Source organism: Anser cygnoides, chromosome 1 (assembly GCF_040182565.1).
Source record: "Anser cygnoides isolate HZ-2024a breed goose chromosome 1, Taihu_goose_T2T_genome, whole genome shotgun sequence".
NCBI lineage: Eukaryota > Metazoa > Chordata > Aves > Anseriformes > Anatidae > Anser > Anser cygnoides.
Genome location: NC_089873.1, coordinates 210,410,700 through 210,432,670, shown reverse-complemented (window position 1 = coordinate 210,432,670; position 21,971 = coordinate 210,410,700). Strand labels below are relative to the sequence as shown.

At 45.7% G+C, this 21,971-nt stretch overlaps 1 protein-coding gene across 5 annotated transcripts in view; it reads left to right on the top strand.

Moving 5' to 3' along the window:
* Positions 1-21,971, top strand: part of GDPD5 (glycerophosphodiester phosphodiesterase domain containing 5) — a 165,304-nt gene that overhangs the window by 113,419 nt on the left and 29,914 nt on the right. For all 5 annotated transcript variants that reach the window (XM_048047963.2, XM_048047968.2, XM_048047965.2 and 2 more), the window contains exons 3-8: positions 3,639-3,742; positions 10,524-10,617; positions 11,228-11,287; positions 14,205-14,303; positions 15,381-15,474; positions 19,126-19,271. In XM_048047963.2, the coding sequence (XP_047903920.1) occupies positions 3,639-3,742; positions 10,524-10,617; positions 11,228-11,287; positions 14,205-14,303; positions 15,381-15,474; positions 19,126-19,271 (597 nt within the window). The remainder of the gene's footprint in view (positions 1-3,638; positions 3,743-10,523; positions 10,618-11,227; positions 11,288-14,204; positions 14,304-15,380; positions 15,475-19,125; positions 19,272-21,971) is intronic.

The following is a 21,971-nucleotide window of genomic DNA, read 5'->3' as shown; positions in this document are numbered from 1 at the left end:
CCAAAGGGTGAGCTGCTTCCAAAATGCATCCTGAGAGGATGCTAATGCAAATGTGCTCAGCTGGGTTCCTTAGCAGGACAATTCTGAGCGCTGTGTGAGATGAGCATGGTAAAGCTCGGTTATAGATAACCAGCCATTACTCATCTTATCCCAGTGGGAAGAGAAAGGAAGGGGAATGAGGAAGGGGTGGGAGGAGCAGGATTTCTACAAGAACTGCCAAAAACGTCAGTTCTGTCATACTTGTGAAGTCTCGCAGAGCTGAAAATGTAGACATCTTTTTCTCGAGCACCTTCCAAACTTGTAGTGGTTCTGCCTGAACTTCTGTAGGTGAGGTAGCACCTTTTCCTCCACCTACTTGTGGCTGTGATGGAGTGATTGGGAAGACACGATTTTAAGTCCTTTATTTTTGGCAGTAGAGGTTAGAAGCTGCTGCACATAGCAGATGGCAACCTTCCATAAAGCACGTGGGAGCCTGCAAAGTAGGGGGCCTGTAAAGCAATTTGAATGAGGGGCTGTTGGACGGAGGTTGAGCAGGACCCAGACCACAACCAGTGCACGTGGGTCAGGCTCACTCTGGTTCAGTTGGTGCTGAATCACTTTGGTGGTGCCGGGGAGATGTTCCCCGTTTTTCTGAAGACCCATCCAAGCCCGTGCTGTAACTTGCTAGAATATTTCAACTTACAAAGAATCTGATGGAGTTTTCACAGAATCAGCCAGGCAAGTGTATCTGGCAGGTGTACCACCATGGAACAGACCCAAAATAGCTTTTGGAGAGCTTGACGTCAGCTATGCTACTTGCATGTAAATGATATATATATATATATTCCATGTATATATATAGGAGGGGAAAAAAACCTCTTCTGAAATATTTTCTTTGGGTTGTTTATCAGATCGGTGTCGTCCAGTGCATGAATACTGGCCAAAGTTATCCCATAAAGACCTTTTAAAGAGAGAAATGATTTTTTTTTTTTTTTTGGAAGCAGTGCTGATGCAAAATCAAGGATTGCTTTCTAACTTTCACTCATTTTCTTCAAAACATGTAGTAATTGTATTAGCAAAGAACAACTTAACTTTATTTTCTTTAATAGATAATTTTCCATGACTGTGGTTTTGGTAGTGTTTTTAGAGCCAGCAAAGAGTCAGATTCATATCATAGACTGATATCTCAGCATTTGAGATGCTTTAGACCTTATGTGCCATGAAAAACCATTTAATTGATTCAACAGTGTTACTGATGGGTACGAGGAGGTGTTAGACCCAGAAGGGGAGGAGAAAACAGCAAACAACAGGGAAAATGGGATTTGCAGGTTTGGAGATCTACAGACTGGAAGGCACCTAGGGAAACAGTCTGCAGAAAGGGTAAGGAATCGCTTCCTCCTGGAGAGCTCTGGTGGGACGGAGCAGAGCTGTGAAAGGATTTTGGCTTGGGTGTTTACAGAACCCAAATGTTGCATGGGTGGATTTTAATCCACAATTTCTCGGGTGGAGAGGCTTGGTTCAGCTGTGCTGTAGTGGCTGGGTATGGAGGTGGTTCATCATGGAGAGATGTTGCAGCCTCACTGCTGCTTCTGGTGCTAGGGAAGGCTGGTGTGTGTTGTTGATGCAAATACCAAGGCTGGCATCCTGCTACCAAATGTGGGGCATTTGGGTTGGAAACCTTTCCAATTTCAGTGTTTTCCCTCAGAGAACCCATCTGTGCCTGTAGATGCAGATGTGTGTGTAAAGTGGGGAGAGGACAGTTTCTAAAATCATGGCAGAGCGGTTTGGCCATGTGGGTCTGCTTGTACTCAGTAGCTGCACTGTAGAAGTACCTACATACCTTATTTTGGTCCCTTTTGCCCCATTTTTCTGGGATGCAGAGCCCCTAGTGGAATTAGACGCCTGGTGCCGCTGAGGTCTGATAGAAGCTGGTTAACAAACTTCAGCTGAGATGAAGAAAAATTTTAATCCTAATCCCTGGCCAAGAACTGGAAATTTCTGGTAGAAAACAAAAAAAAATTTTTTTTTTTTTTTTGGCACAGCAAAAGTTAAATAATTCCAACCCTTTATTGCTTTCTTTTTGGCACTTTTTATAAGACGGAGCATACGAGGAAGAGCTGTATCACAAGACTGGTATCCAGGGTGATGCGTGATGAAACAGGCAACACAGTCAAGTAAATAGCTTCAGCCCTTAAGATGGAAAGGGAGGGCAGAGAATTGTAGGACTTCTTGTATATCACCAAAACAGTGTTTATGCTGGTTATGTTTTGCATAATTGAAAAGCCATGAGACAGTTCACTAGAGAAAAGGACATTTTGAAAAGAGATTAATGGTGTGTGCTCAGGGTTTGGAAGGAAATTATAGTAGTAAAGTTGCTCATGCACTTCTTCAATTTTTCATCCCTTCTCACTCATTCTGGGAAGAGAGGATTCATTTGAATATTTTCCATAACTAATTTATTTCAGTGTTTTGTTCCGAACAAACTGGATGCTATTTGAAGCGGAAACATGTGTGGACTATTTAATGCCTGCAGGGTAAAACCAACAAGGAACACATGGAAACAATGCTGGTTAGGGACAGTCTTCTTGCAACACTGTTCTCTCCATGGATGTCCTTGCGGTTTAGGATTTTACCCGTGCTGTTGGAGAGGGGTACTCAACAGCTCTGTTAGGGATTTTTTATTTTGGGTGGTGGTTGCTATTTGAAACATTTATCAAAACTCAATATTGGCGCAAATGTCTTTCATCCGGCGCTGGTGTGGTCTCTTCTGCTGCTGTTATTATTTGCTAAAGACTTGCATATGTGGTGGTGGTGGGAATAAATGTTGTGGTTGGGTGGTTTGGCTCTCCAGAATGAGTGCCCCAGGGGAAGGAGAGGAAGGGTTTGTGTGTCTCTATCACAGTATCATCCCTAACCTGCCGCGGAGAGTTGTTACCGTGTGATAATTGCTCGGTTATTTAGGCTGAGCTGATGGCAGAATAAGATGCCATGTTGCATCTCTCACAAGCGGATGGAAAAGTTAAACACCTCAAAAAACAGAAATGCTCAACCAACCAAAAAAAACCCAACCCAGCTCTGTACCAGAAAGGCTGCCTTTTTCCACCTGCCCCAAGTGCAGGAGGAACACCGTCCCAGCACTGCACAACGCTCACCTCCGTGATGTGACCCCTCTGTCCAGAGCTGGGGAGAAGGGGCGCATCTCCCACCTCCTGGGGAGGAGAAGAGGTTACTGCCTCCCCTCTCCTGCTGCTGAGAGAGGAGAAGAGGTGGGATCTTCACCCAGCCAGCAGAGCTGAGTGTTTTTTGACATCAAGGTGCCTTCAGCTGTGATTGCTAACACTTTTGTGTGTTAACACAGTTCCTCCTCTTTGTGCAAGCCCCGCAAAATACTTGGCATGTTAGGCTGTTGGTATCTGTTGAAATCAGTGGGAAAAGATTTGACCTAATTAACTTGAGGCTTTTGGGGCAGCTGTATCAAGTGTTTGACCCATAAAGTTTGTAACCTAGAGGTAACCTGAAAGCTTCTTGCAGTCAGGTTCATGCTGTCTTGAGTAAACTCTTGCCTAGGAGATGCCCGATTACGCCATCCAACCCCAACAGCCTCTAGATAAGATGTGGAAATGGAATACTATTAATGTGATTTCTCTTTCTGTCCACAGTGGGAGCGCCTCTGGTTCCTGATCCTCACCTTGTCCTTCTTCCTGACCCTGGTCTGGTTTTACTTCTGGTGGGAAGTTCGCAATGACTACAATGAAATCAACTGGTGAGCAGAGCCTCCCCGCTGCGGGGAGGCAAGCCCTTAACTGATCTGGCTGCTATTGTACGCCTCTAAAAGGCTTTTTCAATACCAGGTCAGATGCATTTGGGTCCTTCTGATAGACTTGTTAATGACAAGTAAATGGAAAGCGAGGTGGAGAGAGAGGGCAGAGAGCTGCTCCTGCCCATCTGCTCTGATAGATGTAATGTGCTCTCCTATCTCCATTTCTCGGCTGTAAGAGGTTGGGGCAGGTGTGCACCCCGAAACAGCTTGCAAAAACAAAGTGGAGCTGAAATCATGTAAAAGCCGTTTGTATTTTTTTCATTTGTTTGTTTCTACGGTCGGCTCCTTTTGGAAGCAGCTGAGCAATCTGGCCAAAACTTTCCACAATATAAATATAAATGAAAAAAATATTCAGCCTGAAGCAGACATGGGTGTGGAAAATTTTGCAATGTTGGAAGAAGCTGTAAAGCTTTCCAAGGGGATGTGCTGGGCAGTTTGGGGTATTGCCAAGTCCCCCTCAGTGCTGGAAATCATCCTCTCTTTTACCATCTCAGCAGCATCCTAAAACATTTTTATAGTACCTTGGGCTCTGTTCTAACTAAACCGCTTTGACAACATCTTCTTGTCAAAAATAATATTTAAACAGAATTTTAAAACACAGTGGGTAGTTGATCTCTTAAATAAACTGCCTGCTTTAGATGCTAGAGTTATGTGAGGGAGAATGTTTACTAACTTAATGATGTGAGCTCTCTCCTCCCAGGAGAGTGTTTTTCCTTTCCTCAGACCAACACTCAGAACTGAAACCCATCGCTATTGGTCTTGCTGTTTATAACAAGAACATGAAGAAAGTGCTTGATTATTTTTTCATTTTTAAGGCTATTTTGCAAGTCCTCTTTCAGCTTATGCCTTCAGTACAGGACGTGAACAGGACTGAACTGCTCCAGTACAAAGCCAAATTGGTTTTGGCTCGAAGCTGAGAAAGGGCTACAAAATTATGTAAAGATGATGGATGTCCTAGAAATGCTGTGAATGGACACTCTAAAGCTGTGGTGCTGCAAAGTTTTGGGTTCCCAAATATTAATGTGGGGGTGGGAGGAGATGTGTAGGGCTGCTCCATGTGCAAAAGAGGTATTTGTCTTTTGGGCATTTCACTTACCATGCAACCAGTGTGCACAGGGCACTGGAAACACTTCTGGGTTGACAGCACTGGAAAAGCAAAAACTGTGTGCACAAGAGCCATGGAAAAATCTCTCTGGATGCAAAATAACAGGGCTACATCTGTCCATTCAAGCATTGCCATTCAGTGCTGAAAATGGGTCAGTGCTTTGCATGTGCTGTAACCCCAATTAGACCCCTGCTCCATGCGCTCGCACCAGAGGTTGAGGAGAACGGCAGGGTTTCTTAACGACAGCCTGAAATGCTGCAGAAAGGCTGGGAGGGGAGGATGGTAACATGGAGTGAGGTTTTAATTGCAGCCACGTCAGTTGCAGGGAGAGAGGAAACAGTTTCCACTGTGGGTCCGTGCAGGCTGAGCCTGCCCACTTCCCTCCCTGCACAGATGGGTGGGCTCCATTAAAAGATGATGGTAAATAGGGGAAAGTTCCCAGCCAGATGGGACACACAGAAGTGATAAAAGCACCATTTTGGTCCCGGCAGAGCTGTGAGCCTGTTGCTGACTGGATATGGCTATCACTTCTGGGGTCAATGTTCTTTTGATACTCGTTCCTATTGCCTCCCTCTCTGCTCCGTGATGTATTTACAAGCCATGAACACTCCCTGACTAGAACAGAATAGAATGGTTCATTTGGAAAGGACCTAAAAGATCACCAAGTCCAACTGCCTGGCCACTTCAGGGCTAACCAAAAGTTAGAGCACATTACTGAGGGCATTATCCTCATTATTATTTTCAACACTGACAGGCTTGACCAACCACCTCCCCAAGAAGCCTGTGTCAGCGTCTGACCACCCTCATGGTGAAGAAATTTTTCCATACATCCCGTCTGACCCTCCCTGGTGCAGCTTTGGGCGGTTCCCATGTGTTCTGCTGTTGGTGACCAGGGAGCAGAGGCCGGTACCTCCCTCTGCTTTATCTCCTCAGGGAATTGCAGATCAATGAGGCCACCTCTCAGCCTCCTTTTCTCCAGACCAGCCAACCCAGCTTCTCCTCAAACACATGCTTTCCTCTGGATGCATTCAAATATCTTAACATCCTTTCCATATTTATGTATTTTTATATTCATATAAGAAGGGCTCTTTGGGGCAAACACCATCATTGTGCAAGGCCTAGCACACCAAGGTGGTGACAGGCTCCCTGAAGGCCCTGGAACAAGGAATTGCCTTCACATTCATGTGATGAGCTGCTGAGCTCTGTTGTGCCTTGTGAAGCTCATCCTCATGAGCTGTCCTTCCTCACGTCATGTACAGACAACTCCACTGAACCTCCTCGGGCCTGCCTCACCACAGCAGGTGAAGGAACATGGGAGGAGTCGTCCAGCCAGCCCTTGAAGTAGGACTGCCACCGGCACTAGGCCAGGTTGACTGTGAAGTCCTGAAACCCCAAGGATGAAAACTTCTGTCTCGGCTTTCTTCCAGCTCCACACCACCTTCTGTGAGGAGGTTTTCCCACTCAAACTTGCAAGGGCCATTTCCCATTGTGACAATGTCACTGAGAAGAGATTGGTTTCATCATCTTCACTGCTGTCTGTCAGTGTAGGCAGCAATTAGATCATCTATTAACCTGTTTTCTGTGAGACTAAACAAGCCCAGCTTCCTCAAGCTTTCCTAGTAAGCCCTATTTCCCAGATGCCTCTCCATCTGGGTTTGGTAGCTCTCTGTTGGACCCCCTCCAATGTCCTCCTTGAACTGGGAGGCTCCAACCAGGACAGGGTGGTGCTGGTGACACCTCAGCAGTGTTGAGCAGATGGGAGAGTAACTTCCCATGGTCTGCTGATCCCAATCCTCCTAACACAGCCTGATGTGTGGTTTGACTTATAATGGAGGTATCCTGTTGGCTTTCACAACCTTATGTTCTCCATAACCCCAGCATCCTTCTCAGTGTGCTATCCTTAGTGTTTTTGGGGCTAAAATGACACTTGAAACCTGGATCTGTTAAGAGGTTCTTCATTTCTTAGCCCACACACGCAGGGCATTGCTAAATGCTGCTGAGCAGCTTATAGGGATGAATTAAGAGGAAGCAGAAACCTACAAGTGACCATAGCAAAGCCTGCCTGCAGTTCAGGCCATGTGGCCAGGGTTCTGCAGTGGATGCACCTGCCTATGTAGAAACCAAATTGACCTCTTAATTAAATTGTGGTAATGGTAGGGTTTACCTACATAAATGTGTGTACTTGGCCTTTAAGCTTGCAGAGACTTAAGGGACTATTCTGGGATTGAAATGGGCTTTGAAGAAAGACAAGGTAAAATTATAGCCTGGCATGTATTGCTGCAGGCTTTTAACCTTTTTCTGCAAGGTTTGCTGCCTGAATATGCAATGAGGTCTTTGTCAGTGAAAGCCCTTTGTGTCTCTTAAATGGAAAGTAAATATCTGTTAATTTTTTATTTTTATTTTTATTTTGCTTTGGGCATTTCCTTTTCTTGTGTCAACATTTTGTTGCATTATACTTCAGATCTGTGCAAGGTCGAAGCCTACGTACTGTGACAAAACTCTTGAACTTCATTAATAAGGGATGCAGAAGGTGCTGTAACGTGAACCTGGCTGTATTTCCTCTAGAGCAAGACTATAAATTTAGCAATTTTTTTTCCCCTTCCTTAGTTCTGGAGAAGGCTCATCTGTTTTGTAACTACCATGGAAACAGCATTTTAAAACACTTATTTGCACATCAAGTGAAGACCTGAAGGCCACTTCGAAGGGGCATCAGAGCAAAATTCGAAATGTACTGAAGCTGAGCTAGGGAAGGCATTAATGGTGGCACAAGCAAAGAATTCAGAGGAACCTTTTTTTTTTTTTTTTCTTGGAATCCTAGAGCAGAACCTGGGTATACGTCGTGTTTGTCTAGCCTGAGGATTTGCTTTGCAGATCCTTTGTGGGAGTTTTTTTTCTGGATACAGCAAACTGGGGAATTTGTCAGGCCGGAGTTTGTGGCTGATGAATGATGCAAAATTTTTAGTGTTGGGAAGGGGGCTGTGGAGGAGATTGAGTCTTTGAGCTGCTTGCATGCAGCGTTTGTAGTTTATTCTAACAAAAAAAGTTTTGGCCAGTTCATGTACTATGTTATGGAATCCTTTATTACAGTGTGGGTTTACACGGAGGTAATTAACACAAATCCAAGTCAACCTAGTGATATGTCTTTCCCAAAAATTCACTGGAAAATGCTTTAGTCCAGGTCAGACTAGAACTCTCAGAAGTTTCAAGAAGGGATTTGGCTGCCTCTCTCCTGGTGCGGTGGGACCTGGGTACTTTTGGGATGTTCTCTGCTTATTTTGATGGGAGCGTGATTGAACATATCGGACTCCATGGTGGCCCTGGACAACACTGGTGCATGAAATAAAAGGAAGACTGAGCATCCTGCAGGCATCTGGCCTGCTGTGCTGAAGAGATGATGGTTTGAGAAAAACTTGCAAAATCATCCAATAATACGATTAAAACAAAACAAAACAAACAAACAACAGCTTTTACTCTTTGTCATTCATGTGGCTGCTCTTTTAAGGGTGGTTTTTCTACCTCCTTCCTCCAGACCTCACTGAAATATAGTTACAGCTGCATGCAGTAGTGTCTGTCTCCTTTCTTAAACGCTGTAGTGCATGAGACTGAGGGTCACATCAGCTCTGGGGATGCTGTTTTTTAAAACTGATCCTTATTTTGTTGGTTTCAGCTTTTTGATAGCTCCTGCTCAGGTTCTTTGAGCTCTGTCTCAGCTGCTTTGCCTTCTTGGCTGTTTTTTGGGGAGGAGAAGGGGGTCCTTTTGGACACTGACAGAAGCACCAATTTTGATAGGCATGTGTCTGGAGTAGCATGGAAACATGCACGTGCTATAATTGTATTATTAGTAGTGCATAGGGATCTGGAGAGTTTTCAAAAGCCTTTGCACCCCAAAATCCTGTTTGTTATATCAGCTTTTGTCTGGGAGGCAGGGATGGGGAAGAAGGGGCACCTCTGTTTTGGGGAGGATGCTGTTCCTGGGGCTCTATTTCCTTTTGCTTTTCATGACAGCCTTCTAGGCCAGGGACAGTACAGGACTTCGCTGTAATGTGCTTTAATGACTCTCCAGTCCATCTCCAGGACAGCTTTACTGGGAAGTGTATTGCTATTTAAATGCAAATTTGACATTTGAGACCCACTGCCGGGCACAACGGACTGTCTCTGGCTGTGCTGCCAGTAATGGACTGCTTCACCTGATGCTCTTGTTCACAAAGCTCTTGTGCTGTGGCTTCGTGACCACGATGGAAAGAGGCAGGCAGCTGAGCCAGATCTGCCCTCTGAAGTATAGGGTTGGGAAACCTGATAACTGAGAACAGAGAGGGCGCCTGGGTGAATACAGGAGACAAGAGGACGAAAATCAGCTTCAGCAGGAGCATGGAGCCTAGCAGGCAGCTGAGAGCTGGTGGGGATCGAGCACTGCAATCCCAGCAGCTGAGGTAGGGAGTGAGCATGGGCTTCTCTGGTTTTAGAGCAGTTCTGGAAAAAACTGGCCTCTGTTTTTGTGCTGCTATACCTCGACGAGATAGCAGCTCTTCTGTGTGTTCTCAGGGGAACTGTAGAAAATTTGCTGGTTCCTCCAGACCATCACTCACCAGAGAAGCTGTTTTAGAGATAAATGCTTTGGAGATAGACCTGTAGGATGCAGAAAAGGATTTAAGAGTCCTGGTGGACACCAAGATGAACATGAGGAAGCAATGTGCTCTTGCTGCAAAGAAAGTTAACAGTATTCTTGGCTGCGTGAGGCAAAGTATTGCCAGCAGGTCAAGGGAGGTGATCCTTCCCCTCTGCTCAGCCCTGGTGAGGCTGCACTTGCAGTGCTGGGTCCAGTCCTGTGGCTGCCTCTTGCAAAGGTTGGATCACGGAGGCATCAAGTGGCCTGTCTCTTACTTAGCTTTAAGGTAACCAGAAGGGCTGGGACGAGGGAACTCGCTGGGCCAAGAACCCTCACAGCATCCTTCAGGCTCAGCAGACAGACCCTTGAGTTGGCTGGAGAAGATCAGAAGGATGAGGTTCCTCTACCAGCCTCATTTGGGGAAGCCCCAAGCCCACTTCTTGACCGTCTCCACTCTTGCAGGATTGGACTTTCTCTCCAGACCATTGCAATAAAAGGCACTGTCTCTGATACATACAGACGATCCAATGTCTTCCATCACCTTGTCCCTCTGAAAATAGTTTTTTGCCTTAAGTACAAAGAACAGTTACGCTCAGCAAGACTTTTCTTCCCTCATCCTTAATACCATCTCTATATTACATTTATTACTTTATGAATACATGGGACAGGTTTGGATCTATTCTTTAGGCAAACAACAGCAAATACAAGGATACTTTTCTCTTGTTTATAGGGAATTTTTTTTTTGAAAACTCATCCTGTATGTTTTTTCCCAGCGTAACGATGTTGCTGTGTTTGACATAATTGTCGGATTCCTCTTTGCAGAGTTAATTTCCCACGAGGGATCAAAGCACAAACACTGCTTTTTGGTTTTACTTTTCAGAATGGTTTATGCTTTTTTGCTGCTTATCCGTGCGGTAGAAGCTGAAAGGCCCATTTTCTACAGACTTGTCTAATCCTAGCGGAGTTGCTATGTTGTTGAATCCCTTAATCTCTATTTCATATTTACCTTTCAGGTTTCTATATAACCGAATGGGATATTGGAGTGACTGGTCCATTCCAATACTTGTAACGACTGCTGCTGGCTTTACGTACATTACAGTGTTATTGGTGAGTACAACACCATTTGCTGAAGGTCTTTGTGTTTGTTTTTAATAAAGGACATGAGCTTCTCACTCCGCCTACAACTTGAGCAATTTTTCTTTCAGAAGGGATTTCTCTCTCAGCCTTCAGTTGCCTAAAATTAAGTGAAAAATGCGTGGTCTCTGACCCCAGCTGATTAAGTTAGACACCCTAGAACTGGTGGTGCAGTTGGCCTGAGGAGACAAACAGTTCTTGTTTCCTGGCCCTGTCTTGGTTTTGATGTATCTGAATCCCAAGTGCAAGTTGTTTCCCCTCACCCTGGGGTGATGGGGCCCCATCTTCAAGGTGGTGTCCATGCAGGCAGACAGCCTTGTCCCATGTAGGATTCCCCCCAGGAGCTGTGCACCCATGGACCAGACTCTCCAACTCCATGCCTCTTGGAGGTTGAAGTCTCTTCGTCCCCATCCCTGCCATTCAGGAGGATCTGGGTGTTGCCTGCTGGACCATCCCCACCCCAACCCCACTTCCTGCCCTCGCTTGTTTGGTTGTATTTTGGGGGCGGTAGTGTGTTCCTGCACGTGTAAACGCAGAATGGCCTTGACGTGCTGTTGTCTGACTCTTGTTTTCTTCTTTCCAGATACTAGCACTATGTCACATAGCTGTGGGACAGCAGATGAACCTGCACTGGCTTCACAAGGTAAATGGCTCTTCCCAGCTCGGAAGCAAGAAAAGTCTCAATGAAATGAGTCCGAGTGGGTGCTGAATGGGATACTCACTGTCGTGCTGTTTGGGGTAAAATGATGGCCTTTGGATGTCTGTGGTGCTTGTCCTCATCTTGGAGGACTGAGCAAATTATGCACCAGTGGCAACCAAAGCCTGGCCTTGTTTCATTAGGGCAACCTGACTGTAGTCTTGGTTCATCATAGCACTCTGCTCTTCACCTCTTATGCTTCTTTCTGTGCTGAACCCAGCCCCGGAGGAGAGGCTAGGTAGATGTGAAGCTGTTCAGGATGTGGTTGGAGTCAGTGACTGAGGAAGAGCCCTGGGAGATGATGTAGGTGTTAGGGCTGGGGGTGCACGATGCGCAGGTTGGGGCTTTCTGAAACCCAAGGAGGTCCCGATTTCCATTAAAGCAGTTTCAAAAAGATTTCTGAGAAATGTAAGAGAAGATACAGATTTGGTGTTTGGAACACAGAAGGGGAGAAGAAGGGTTGCTAGCAAGCTGCGGAGAGAGGCAGTGCCAAAGAAAATGGCTTGGCAGGATTAAATTGTAACTGGCAATTTGCTAATAGATAATTAAGGGACCTGTCCTCAATCTGCCAATATGCAGCTCCCCCTGGAATCAGTTCTGCATATGAAAGGTCCTGAAGGACCAAAGCGTGAGCAGATGTGCCTTCCCCGGGACAGGGAGAGCACAGACATCCCCTCCCTCTCTTTTATTTTTATTTAGAAATGATAGAAATGGTGCTTCCTCAGGAGGGGGGAAGGATGTGCTGCAAAGAGGGGGCGGAGGCCGTCTGACTGGTGCTGGAAAATAAGTTGTTGATCCTTGAGTCTAACATATGTTTCCTCATCGGGGGAGATGGTATTTTCAGACACGCTCCAGGTGGCTGGTGGGCTTGGATGAGCAAGTCCAGAAGAGGAATGTGTTGGAGATGCATCAGTTCTTGCCTACAGAAACCCACCCTTCCTTCCCTTCCTCTGAAAAAGCCCACCTTTTGGAAATATTAAGGCATCTTGCTCTATCGCTCTTCCCTTCCCCACACCACCTTCATTCGGCTTTCCAAGAAGGGAGAGACAAGAGGCTGGAATAAGTTAATATTCTCCCTGTAGCCATGCTGAGTTACCTTCAAAACCAAATTAAAGCACATGGGAAAGGCCGGTATGTGCAGACAGCACGATTCCTTCCAACTTCCTCCTGTGCAGAAAGAGCTGAGGATTGTAAGATGAGCTGGAGCTGCACAGGGGAGGGGAAGAAGCGATAAATCAGAGCTGATGGGAGAAGAAGATGATGAAATGGAGATGGACTTGTGGTCTGACAGCCCTGTGCTGTGCAGGGCAGCAACATCATGGGCAATTTGATGTGTTCTGAGGAAATCCAGTTGGCGAAATCTAGTTGGCAAAATCTTCCATTGCCACTGAGTTGGAAGTTCAGCTTCAGGGGATAAAAATGGATGAAAAGTAGATTGGATCGTGTTGTGTGCTGGTGTTAGGCTGTGGCAGGGGGCCCAGAGGTCTGATTGCAGGATGGGGGAGCAGAACAACTGTTGCATACAAGCCCCATGGCAAAATAAGCTGTCGACGTGCATTGCTTTGTGCTTTGGTTACTCGGATCCCTTAATGAGGAGGACTCTTGAAATAGTGTGGCTCTAAGGGAGCTGGGGTTGTGTTTTAAATAGGTAAGCACATGCAGAGATGGGTGGTACACGGTTTACAAGCAGCTTCTTGGCTTGTGGGCCCTTTTCAGTGGGGAGCAGCCAGATCTCGTGGCCCCATGTGTTTTGCTCGTGTTCCCCCAAAGGTGGAGGCTGAGGGTAAAGCACTGCTGTCCCACGGACTCCTACCGTGCTGTTGGCAGATCTCTGGGGGAAGCCAGGAAAGGAATGGCAGGAGTGCTAAACTACATAGAGAAATCCTGTCCTACATACCAAGCTGATTTCTTTAAATGTTTGAGGATGAGGGGTTTTTATTTGTCTAGGGTATTAAGAAAATCTGAAACTAGTCTAGAGATGTCCTGTACGAACTAGATGACCAATTCATTGCTGTGTATCAGTTGGCCTTTTCTGCCTGAGCTTCCTGCACGGATTTCAGATGTAGACAGTGTGTGGGACTGGGAGGCAGAGCAGCAGCATCCTTTGGATCCAGCAGGCACGCAGCACAGCAAAGGCTGAGATACCAGACGGAGAGGCGGAGGATGGCGAACTATTTTTTGACAGACAGCCCAGATTTAGTCCCTCAGATCTTTACAGGAGGAGTTATTTCTGAGGCAGATTGTGATGAACTTTTTACCTTCAAAATGGAGGCAACGTTTCCTTTTTGACTGCTCTGCTCAGACTTCTGAGTGTTTCCACGTGGAGATGGCAGGGAGGGCTAGGGGAGGTTGCTGATGGACTGGGGCTCATCCTGCCATCTCAGCTCAGCCACTGCATCATCCAGAGCCTCTTCTCTTGCTGTGATATCTGTTGTTACTGCTCTGTCAATGTGGCTTGGATGCTGACCACACAACTGTTTCCATTTCAAACCCAAGTGAAGTCACATCCATGCACAAAGTTGTGCTGAACCATCGCAGGGATGATGACCACTTTGTGATGGGGATGCACAGCCTTGCCTGTGCACATTCACCCTTTGCTGAAGAGCAATTTTCATTGTCTGCTGGGAGTGTCCAAGGTTTATTCCTGAACGGAGCTGTTGGAGGGGCAAGCTGGGTGAAATCCAGCAACCTTCCATAGCACTGGTGCATCACAGGCACACAGGATCCTGGCAGAGCCCACTCTCTATTTAAATTGCCATTTGTTACATGCAAAAAGTTTTCTTTCTCCATTTCCCGATCTGTAAAACTGCTATAATAACAATACAAAGGCTCCAGTAAGTAAATACTCTCGCATTTGCTGCAGATTGGCCTGATGACGACCTTGATAACTACCGTGGTGACCATGTCATCGATAGCACAGCTTTGGGACGACGAATGGGAGATGGTATTTATTTCACTGCAAGTGAGTTGTGTGCGGGATGCTTCTCTGGGTGGGGACAAAAGTGATCACTCTGTTTCCATCTTTCCATCTCCTGGGCTCTTTCCTTTAAAATCAAACCAGGGCTTGGCTGCAGGGTTAGAGGTGGAAATTCTGAAGCTGGGGGCGACTTGAAGCTGCTGAAGGGGGCGAGAGCAATTCCACTTGGAAAAATCCATGATCTTGGTGTGGCCAGCAGTGCTCAGGGCATGGTGTCCACTTGTGGAGTGTGTCTGGCTTTTCCCAGCACCATGGGAGTGCTTCTCTGAGTTTATTTTTGCCCTGTGTAGAAGTGTATATATATCTAAAAAATAATGGAACTTGCGTGCTCGAGTCCTTTTTTAAGAAAGACTCATGGTATGCTGCAGGGATGTTTAGAGAAAAATAGTTAAGAACTGAATTTCTTGATAGACTTGCTCTCTCTTCCTTCTTTTCTCTTCCTCAAAAAGTTGTATGAAAAATATTTTGCCCATGAAAGGCTTGAGGTTTTACTGGTGATTACTGCTTCTTATTTGGTAGTATGCAAATATGGGGGGAAAAATAGCCTTCACGCAAGTGACTAACATTTCTCAGAAGTGTTTTCCTTTTTTTCCTTGCTTTTTAAAGATATAGGCAGGCAGTTGGAGAGCAGAAGCGTGACTCAGAGGGCCTATCTCAAACTTTCTCTCATGGTGATGCTCCATGGTGATGTCCAGTCCAACATATTCAGTTGGACTACAAGAAATGTTAAATTTAGCAGCACCAAAAGCCTTACCTAAAATTGTGTGGTGTCTAAAGGGGCCTATATCAAATATATTTTGAGATATTATGGGGTGAGCTCTTCCCCTGGAAGGGGGTTAGAACTTTCCTGCTTTTTCTTCATAGTGGTTTGAGTGCTGAAGGCAACAGTGGGATTTGGAAGAAGAGATCCAAAACAAATGCAGTAGGCCGAAGCAGGAATATTGCAAAATCCAACTCAAAACAGAATCATCTGATGTCCTATGGAGCCTGCAAGATGAGTGAATTTGGAGGTTTTTGGGATGTTTAATCATTTTTTTTCCCTCCTATTCTTGTGTCCTGCAGGCCACAGCCCCTTTCCTGCACATAGGAGCGCTTGCGGCGGTCACAGCCCTGTCGTGGTTGATAGCGGGGCAGTTTGCACGAACGGAGAAAGCCAGTGAGTACCTGCTGGGCACCTCTTCTCTCACCCTGTTGACCACTTCTGTCCTCGTATGGTGGTCAGGGGCTGGTGGGTGGCTGTCGTGGTGTTGGATCCAGCCAGCAGAAGCCAGGGCTGGCCCCTCCAGGCTCCCTTCCAAGGTGGTCAGCAGCCTCCAGCTCGGCTGCACTGGGGAGGTGGATGTTCTCACAGAGGAACCAGGCTGAAGCTGGTCTGGGGATGCACCCAGATCCCACAGCTGATGCTTTGCTGTTGGAACCACAGCCCAGCTGGAGGTGAAAGGGCCATTCTCAATGATGCAATGAATAAAAGCACCTAGACTTCCCCTAATCCTCATTACAATACATAATTGCATCTCTCCAGCTAACGTGCAATGTTCTGCAAGGTTTAGTGAGTGACATTGGTGGTAGGCTGATGGTTGGGCCAGATCATCCTGGAGGGCTTTTCCAACCTTAATGATTCAATGATTCTACCTGCATTTCTAGGTGCTGCTTGAAAGCCTCACTAGCTGAGGCTTTCTGACCCCCCTGGTGGTTAGGTGCTTCTGAAATGTGTGAGATGTTGAAGGTCATGCTGAACCCAGCTCTTCTGGTTGAGGAGCCCATCCACTGAAACAAGTTCTTCTGATTTCCCCTTCCCCACCTCATTGCCAGGGGCTCTCCCAAGCCTGGGCTCTTCCTTCAGGTTTTCTTGGGAAATAATTTGCTCCTTCTGTACCTGCAGGGGTGTCTTTCCTAAGGGTGTCTGTGGATATCCTCAGACACTTGTGCCAGCTGCAGAACAATGATTTTAATTGGTATTTAACCTGTAGGAAAATACAAGCCCTGGAAGGATTTGGCAGCACTTGTGAAAAGCTTCCAAGAAGTGGGTGTTCAGCATGAGGAAGTGATGTCTGGAGATGGTGACTGGGGATTGAAAGATTTGATATCCAGAGAGACCTTTCAAAGAAAGAATTGTTCTGCCTTAATTTATAAATATGCCAAAAAAGCTGTACCTGGTGGTTCTTAAATACTTCCTAGCATGTAATTAGGCTGCCAGCTGGGGGAGGATTTGTGGTTGCACCTAGAGCAGAGACTGCATGTGCTCCTGAATTCTTCATACCTTTTCCCTTGCAGTTACATTCCATGAATTTTTTAATACATAAGGAAACTGTTTTGCTTTTCTTCTTCTTTTTCTTCTTCTTTTTTTCTTCTTTTTTAATTTTTGAAAGAAGACCATGCATCTCACCTGTATCATTGGCTCTTAAAACTCCCTGTTTCTTTCAGGGTCATTTTACTTGTGAAAAATATATGGATGAGTTCACATACTTCTTGGTGCAGATATGTTTGACATGGTGGTGTTTAAAAAAAAAAAAAAGTGAAATCTCTGAGAACATACAGTCCCTTATAATGGGAAAATAGTATTTCACTCAGTCTTTTCGGAAATAACTGGTGCAGCTAGAGGCATTGCTGCAGCAGTATGTTCTTGTTCTTCCTTTGAGGCGTCTGATACTCTTCAGCATTTGGCTTTTTTTTTTTTTCCTGAGTAAATTGCCCTCTCCCCCCCTTTTTTTTTCTTTTAGCCTTCTGAATTAAAAAATTAACATCTAGGTGTTTTTCAGTCCTGCAGAATTGATGCTTCTTGAATGACTCTAGTATAAAAAATAAAATAATTGTAGGTTGTTCTCAAAGCTTGTTTCTGAGGTCAGATAAAGAACAGTGAGCTTAAAGCAGGAGGAGTAGAGCAAGAAGGCATGCATCAAAAATTGTCATTGGGACTTTCATGTTGCACAAAATGGGAGATCTGTCCTGCTCGCTTAGCTTGGGTGGTCACTAGGAGACCTTCTTCCAAACAGACTATCTAATTGCCAAGTTACAGAATCACAGAATCATTTAGGTTGGAAGAGACCTCCAAGATCGCCTAGTCCAACCTATGACTTGACACTAACAAGTCCTCCACTAAAGCATATCACTAAGCTCTACATCTAAACGTCTTTTAAATACCTCCGGGGATGGTGACTCAACCACTTCCCTGGGCAGCCCATGTTAACAGCAAGTACTTTGTCTGTATTTAATATTTTTTTTTTTTGTGTGTGTGTACATTGTCTCAATTGCCCTGAATGCATGGCTGGGTGTAGTTTTCATGGACCATTTTTGTAATGATGCATGTTGGGGCATCGTTTCCTTGAACCTGCAGGCCAATGATCAAAAGATAATTCAAGCCCATGAATTTCTTTGGTCTGAATCTGAGCTGCTTAATCCCTAAACTGTAGGAAGGGACCAGATTCTTTGCACAGCCTGGGACTTTTCAAAATCAGCCCGATTGCCTTGCTGGTGTGCGGTGTTCATAGGGTGCACAAGAACTGGGATCACCTCCTATGTCCTTCTGGTGGTTTTAATGCCAGTAACGCAAGCCATTCAGTTCCTTGAGTGCTCTGTGAGTGATTGACATCTCTGCCAGAGAGAGGAGGAAAAATTAACTGGCAAAGTTATTAGTGTTACATCCTGGTTTGTAGGAACATGCTTGAATGAGGCTGTCAGGTGCTGGACTCTAAAAGCAGTTGATTTGTGTGTTGAAACCAGATCAGTTGCGGTCAGGACCATAGCTGGGTTGGGCTGACCTTCCTGTTTTAAAAAAAAAAAACACAAAACCAACCTTTTCCTATCTTGTGTTCATTGCAAATACATGTTTAATTTTTTGGAGGCTCTCCCTCAAGTTCCAGAGCCTTAATGAGTTAAAAAATGTTAAAAGAACAGAGAACCAAAAAGCAACTTTTGCTTTAATACCTGTGTATGCAATTAAATCTAAATATCTGGGGAGTTCAAAGGTGCCTGCTGTTCTTTTTAAGGAATATGCATTTGCTGTGGACAAGGGGTGCTTGTGTTGTGCTGTCAGCACCTTTGAAATATTCCCAGGGACTCTGGGCTGTGAGAATTCTGTAATGCAGCTGCTTGCAGAGACCCCGGGGAGTGCAGCACCATCACAACCCAAGGGATTCATTCAAATGTGCCCACTGTAATTAGTAAAACATCACTGCAAATGAACTCAGTTCTGCTGGCAGTTGTTGTTAAAGTACCTTTACCCTGGCTGAAACAGGTGGTGTTGGTGGATGATCAGTATAAACCCAGGTGATGTGAAGTGCACCATGGTGCCACGATTTGCAGATATTATTTATTTTGTTATTATTTATTAATTTTCTATATTTACTATTGTTTAGTGAGTGCCCTGTTCCTGCTGTCAGAAAGGGCAAAACTTGGTGCTGGCTTGCCTGTAGAGCTAGAAATCAGCAGTTTTGGGGCCATATGGATGGGGCTTTTAAGGAGGTTGTTTAACTTTTTGTTTCCCCAGTGTAAATTGAAATCATAGAATCACAGAATATCCTGAGTTGGAAGGGACCCATAAGGATCATCGAGTCCAACTCCTGGCTCCACACAGGTCTACCCAAAAATTGGGTACCAAGTGAAACCTCCTGCAGAACTTGACTAGTCCAAAGAGATTTTCTTTTTTAATAAATTATGTTTTTCCCTAAACAAGGACCCTGTTGTTCTAGGAGCAGTGGCTGCAGACTGATCTCCCCTCTGGAGGAGGAAGGTCTCTTGACTTTGCTCCTGTGGTAGGATGAGTTCATGACCGATGTCCTCACCATCTTCCTCTCTCTTTCCACTCCAGCTTCTCAGATGTTGATGTTCACTGCATACCTCGCGGTCGTAGTTGCACTTTACCTCGTCCCCCTCACCATCTCATCCCCTTGCATAATGGAGAAGAAGGCTCTGGGCCCAAAGCCAGCCATCATAGGTCACCGTGGAGCACCAATGGTGAGTGGCTTCGTGTTAATGGTGCTGTGGTGCTTGCCTAAAATATGGTACTGGGCCTGGTGGTCTCCAGACTGCTCTCAGGAAAATATATTTGGCGCTTGGAGGCAGCCCTCTTGGCTAGAATTGCTGTGGTGGATACAGCAGGACGTGAACCCCAAGTCAAAGCATGGCCTGGCTGTGCTGGATGCCTTACAAGCAAAAGGACAGTCCTTGCCTTGTTCAGGCGGTTCTGTGCCATTGCATTTCTCTGTATGTTGGTTCTTCTCTTTGTTTGGGTGTTGTTTATTTATTTATTTATTTTATTTTATTTTTTTCCTCTGCTGGCTTGGCTCTTGAGCTGAAGCAGAAATCTGTGATTTGTAGACCTTAAGGCTTGGGCTTTGTGTCCTTTGCAGGATGTCACCAGTAGCGATTAAATTCGACTCCCAACAAGATGCCTTGGGTATGTGGTAATCTGCAGAAACAAAAAAACAAGGGAGCTGTGCTTGACCCTACACGACTGCACTGTAGTCACAGATTCACAGATTCACAGATTTCTCTAGGTTGGAAGAGACCTCAAGATCATCGAGTCCAACCTCCGACCTAACACTAAGTACTCCACTAAACCATATCCCTAAGCTCTACATCTAAACGTCTTTTAAAGACCTCCAGGGATGGTGACTCCACCACCTCCCTGGGCAGCCCGTTCCAATGCTTAATAACCCTTTCGGTAAAGAAGTACTTCCTAACATCCAACCTAAAACTCCCCTGTCGCAACTTTAGCCCATTCCCCCTCGTCCTGTCACTAGGCACGTGGGAGAATAGACCAACCCCCACCTCTCTACAGCCTCCTTTCAGGTAACTGTAGAGAGCGATGAGGTCGCCCCTGAGCCTCCTCTTCTCCAGGCTGAACAAGCCCAGCTCCCTCAGCCGCTCCTCGTAAGACTTGTTCTCCAGACCCCTCACCAGCTTGGTCGCCCTTCTCTGGACTCGCTCGAGCACGTCCATGTCCTTCCTGTAGCGAGGGGCCCAAAACTGAACACAGTACTCGAGGTGCGGCCTCACCAGAGCCGAGTACAGGGGCACAATCACTTCCCTCGACCTGCTGGCCACACTGCTTCTTATACAGGCCAGGATGCCGTTGGCCTTCTTGGCCACCTGGGCACACTGCTGGCTCATATTCAGCCGACTATCAACCAATACTCCCAGGTCCTTCTCGGCCAGGCAGCTTTCCAACCACTCATCTCCCAGCCTGTAGCTCTGCTTGGGGTTGTTGCGCCCCAGGTGCAGGACCCGGCACTTGGCCTTGTTGAACTTCATGCAGTTGACCTCAGCCCATCGCTCCAGCCTATCCAGATCCTGCATTCCTGCAGTCCTGCATTGCAGATCATCGTGAGACAGAATGAGGTGATGAAACAGTTCTGTCACCTGTCTCTGGCCAGACCTTGAAATCATAGTGCAGTAGTCCTTTCTCCTCCAACATTTCTGGTCGTGTTCAGGCTAAAGATGGGGCTTGTTGGTGTGGGCACAGCTCTGGGCTTAGATGAAGCTCTCCTGTGGTTTTTGGATACACTGGTCTGGGTCTGCACTTTAGGTGCTTCTGCTCATGGGCTTCCATCTCTCTTTGCTGGTTAATTGATCTCATACAAGATGGCACACTGCAGTGTTGCCACTGGCCTTGCAAGTGTTCTTTTTAGGCATCCAACTAACTTTTCTGCTTACTCCCAAAAGAAAAAAATCTCTACAGGTTGTCAAAACCTATTTGGCAGGCTGGAGTGTGCTTGAGCTCCTCTCCAAGTCCTAGAGTGGAGAGATTAACATCTGCCATGACCCAGAAGTATTTCATTTCAGTTCTCTCTCTTTAATGATTTCTTTCTTTAAGAAATACCTTGAATTGCCAACTTGCACTGCTCTTCTAACCGTATTGTTTCTGTGGGCGATGGAATGAAGTTCTGGGCATGACAAATGTTTTTTTTTTTTCCTGTCCTGCTGAGTTTGTACCAACTTTGAAGGCCAGAAGGCTGTGTGAGAACCTGGTCTCTGCATGCTTTCTGCGTGACAGGAAACCACAAAAATTTGATAGACTTTCTTCCTGTAGGGTTTCTAGGCCTGTGCACCCCCCTGTAGCCATCTAAAGACACCAAACAGCAGCAGACAAAATCTTTCTGTTCTCCAGATTGAACTAGTTAACAAAAAACTCAGCATGTCTTACCTGGAACAAGATTCTTAGCAGAGACTCGGTGCTTTGGTTTGCTTCATATTCTTCCTTGGAGCCAACAAACAGTCCTGACAGTGTGTATATATATATATATAGTGTATATATATATATATACACACTATCAAGCCTTGCTCCAACCTCCAACAGCAGCCTGCGTGTCTCATCGTGCATTGGCAGTAGGCTTATGTGACTCCTTTATCTTTGCCATATGTGTAGGGAGTGTGCTCTGGCTGTGCCCTCGAACGGCAAAGAAGAAGGATGAGAACCAGATAGAGGAGGTCAAAATGTTCTTCTGTACTTCCATCAATGCCCAGCTTTTCACTTTATCAAATGTCACCTTGACTTTGAAAAGCTTCATCTAGTATATATAGTGCAAGTCTTCATGTCTGCTTGGAAACTCATGGTTCTGAAGCCTTGCCAAAAGGCATTTCTGCTAACAGAGTCAAGTTTTCACAAGGCTACTTACTATGTAGGTGTTTGAAGAGATGGCCAAGTGGAGCTGG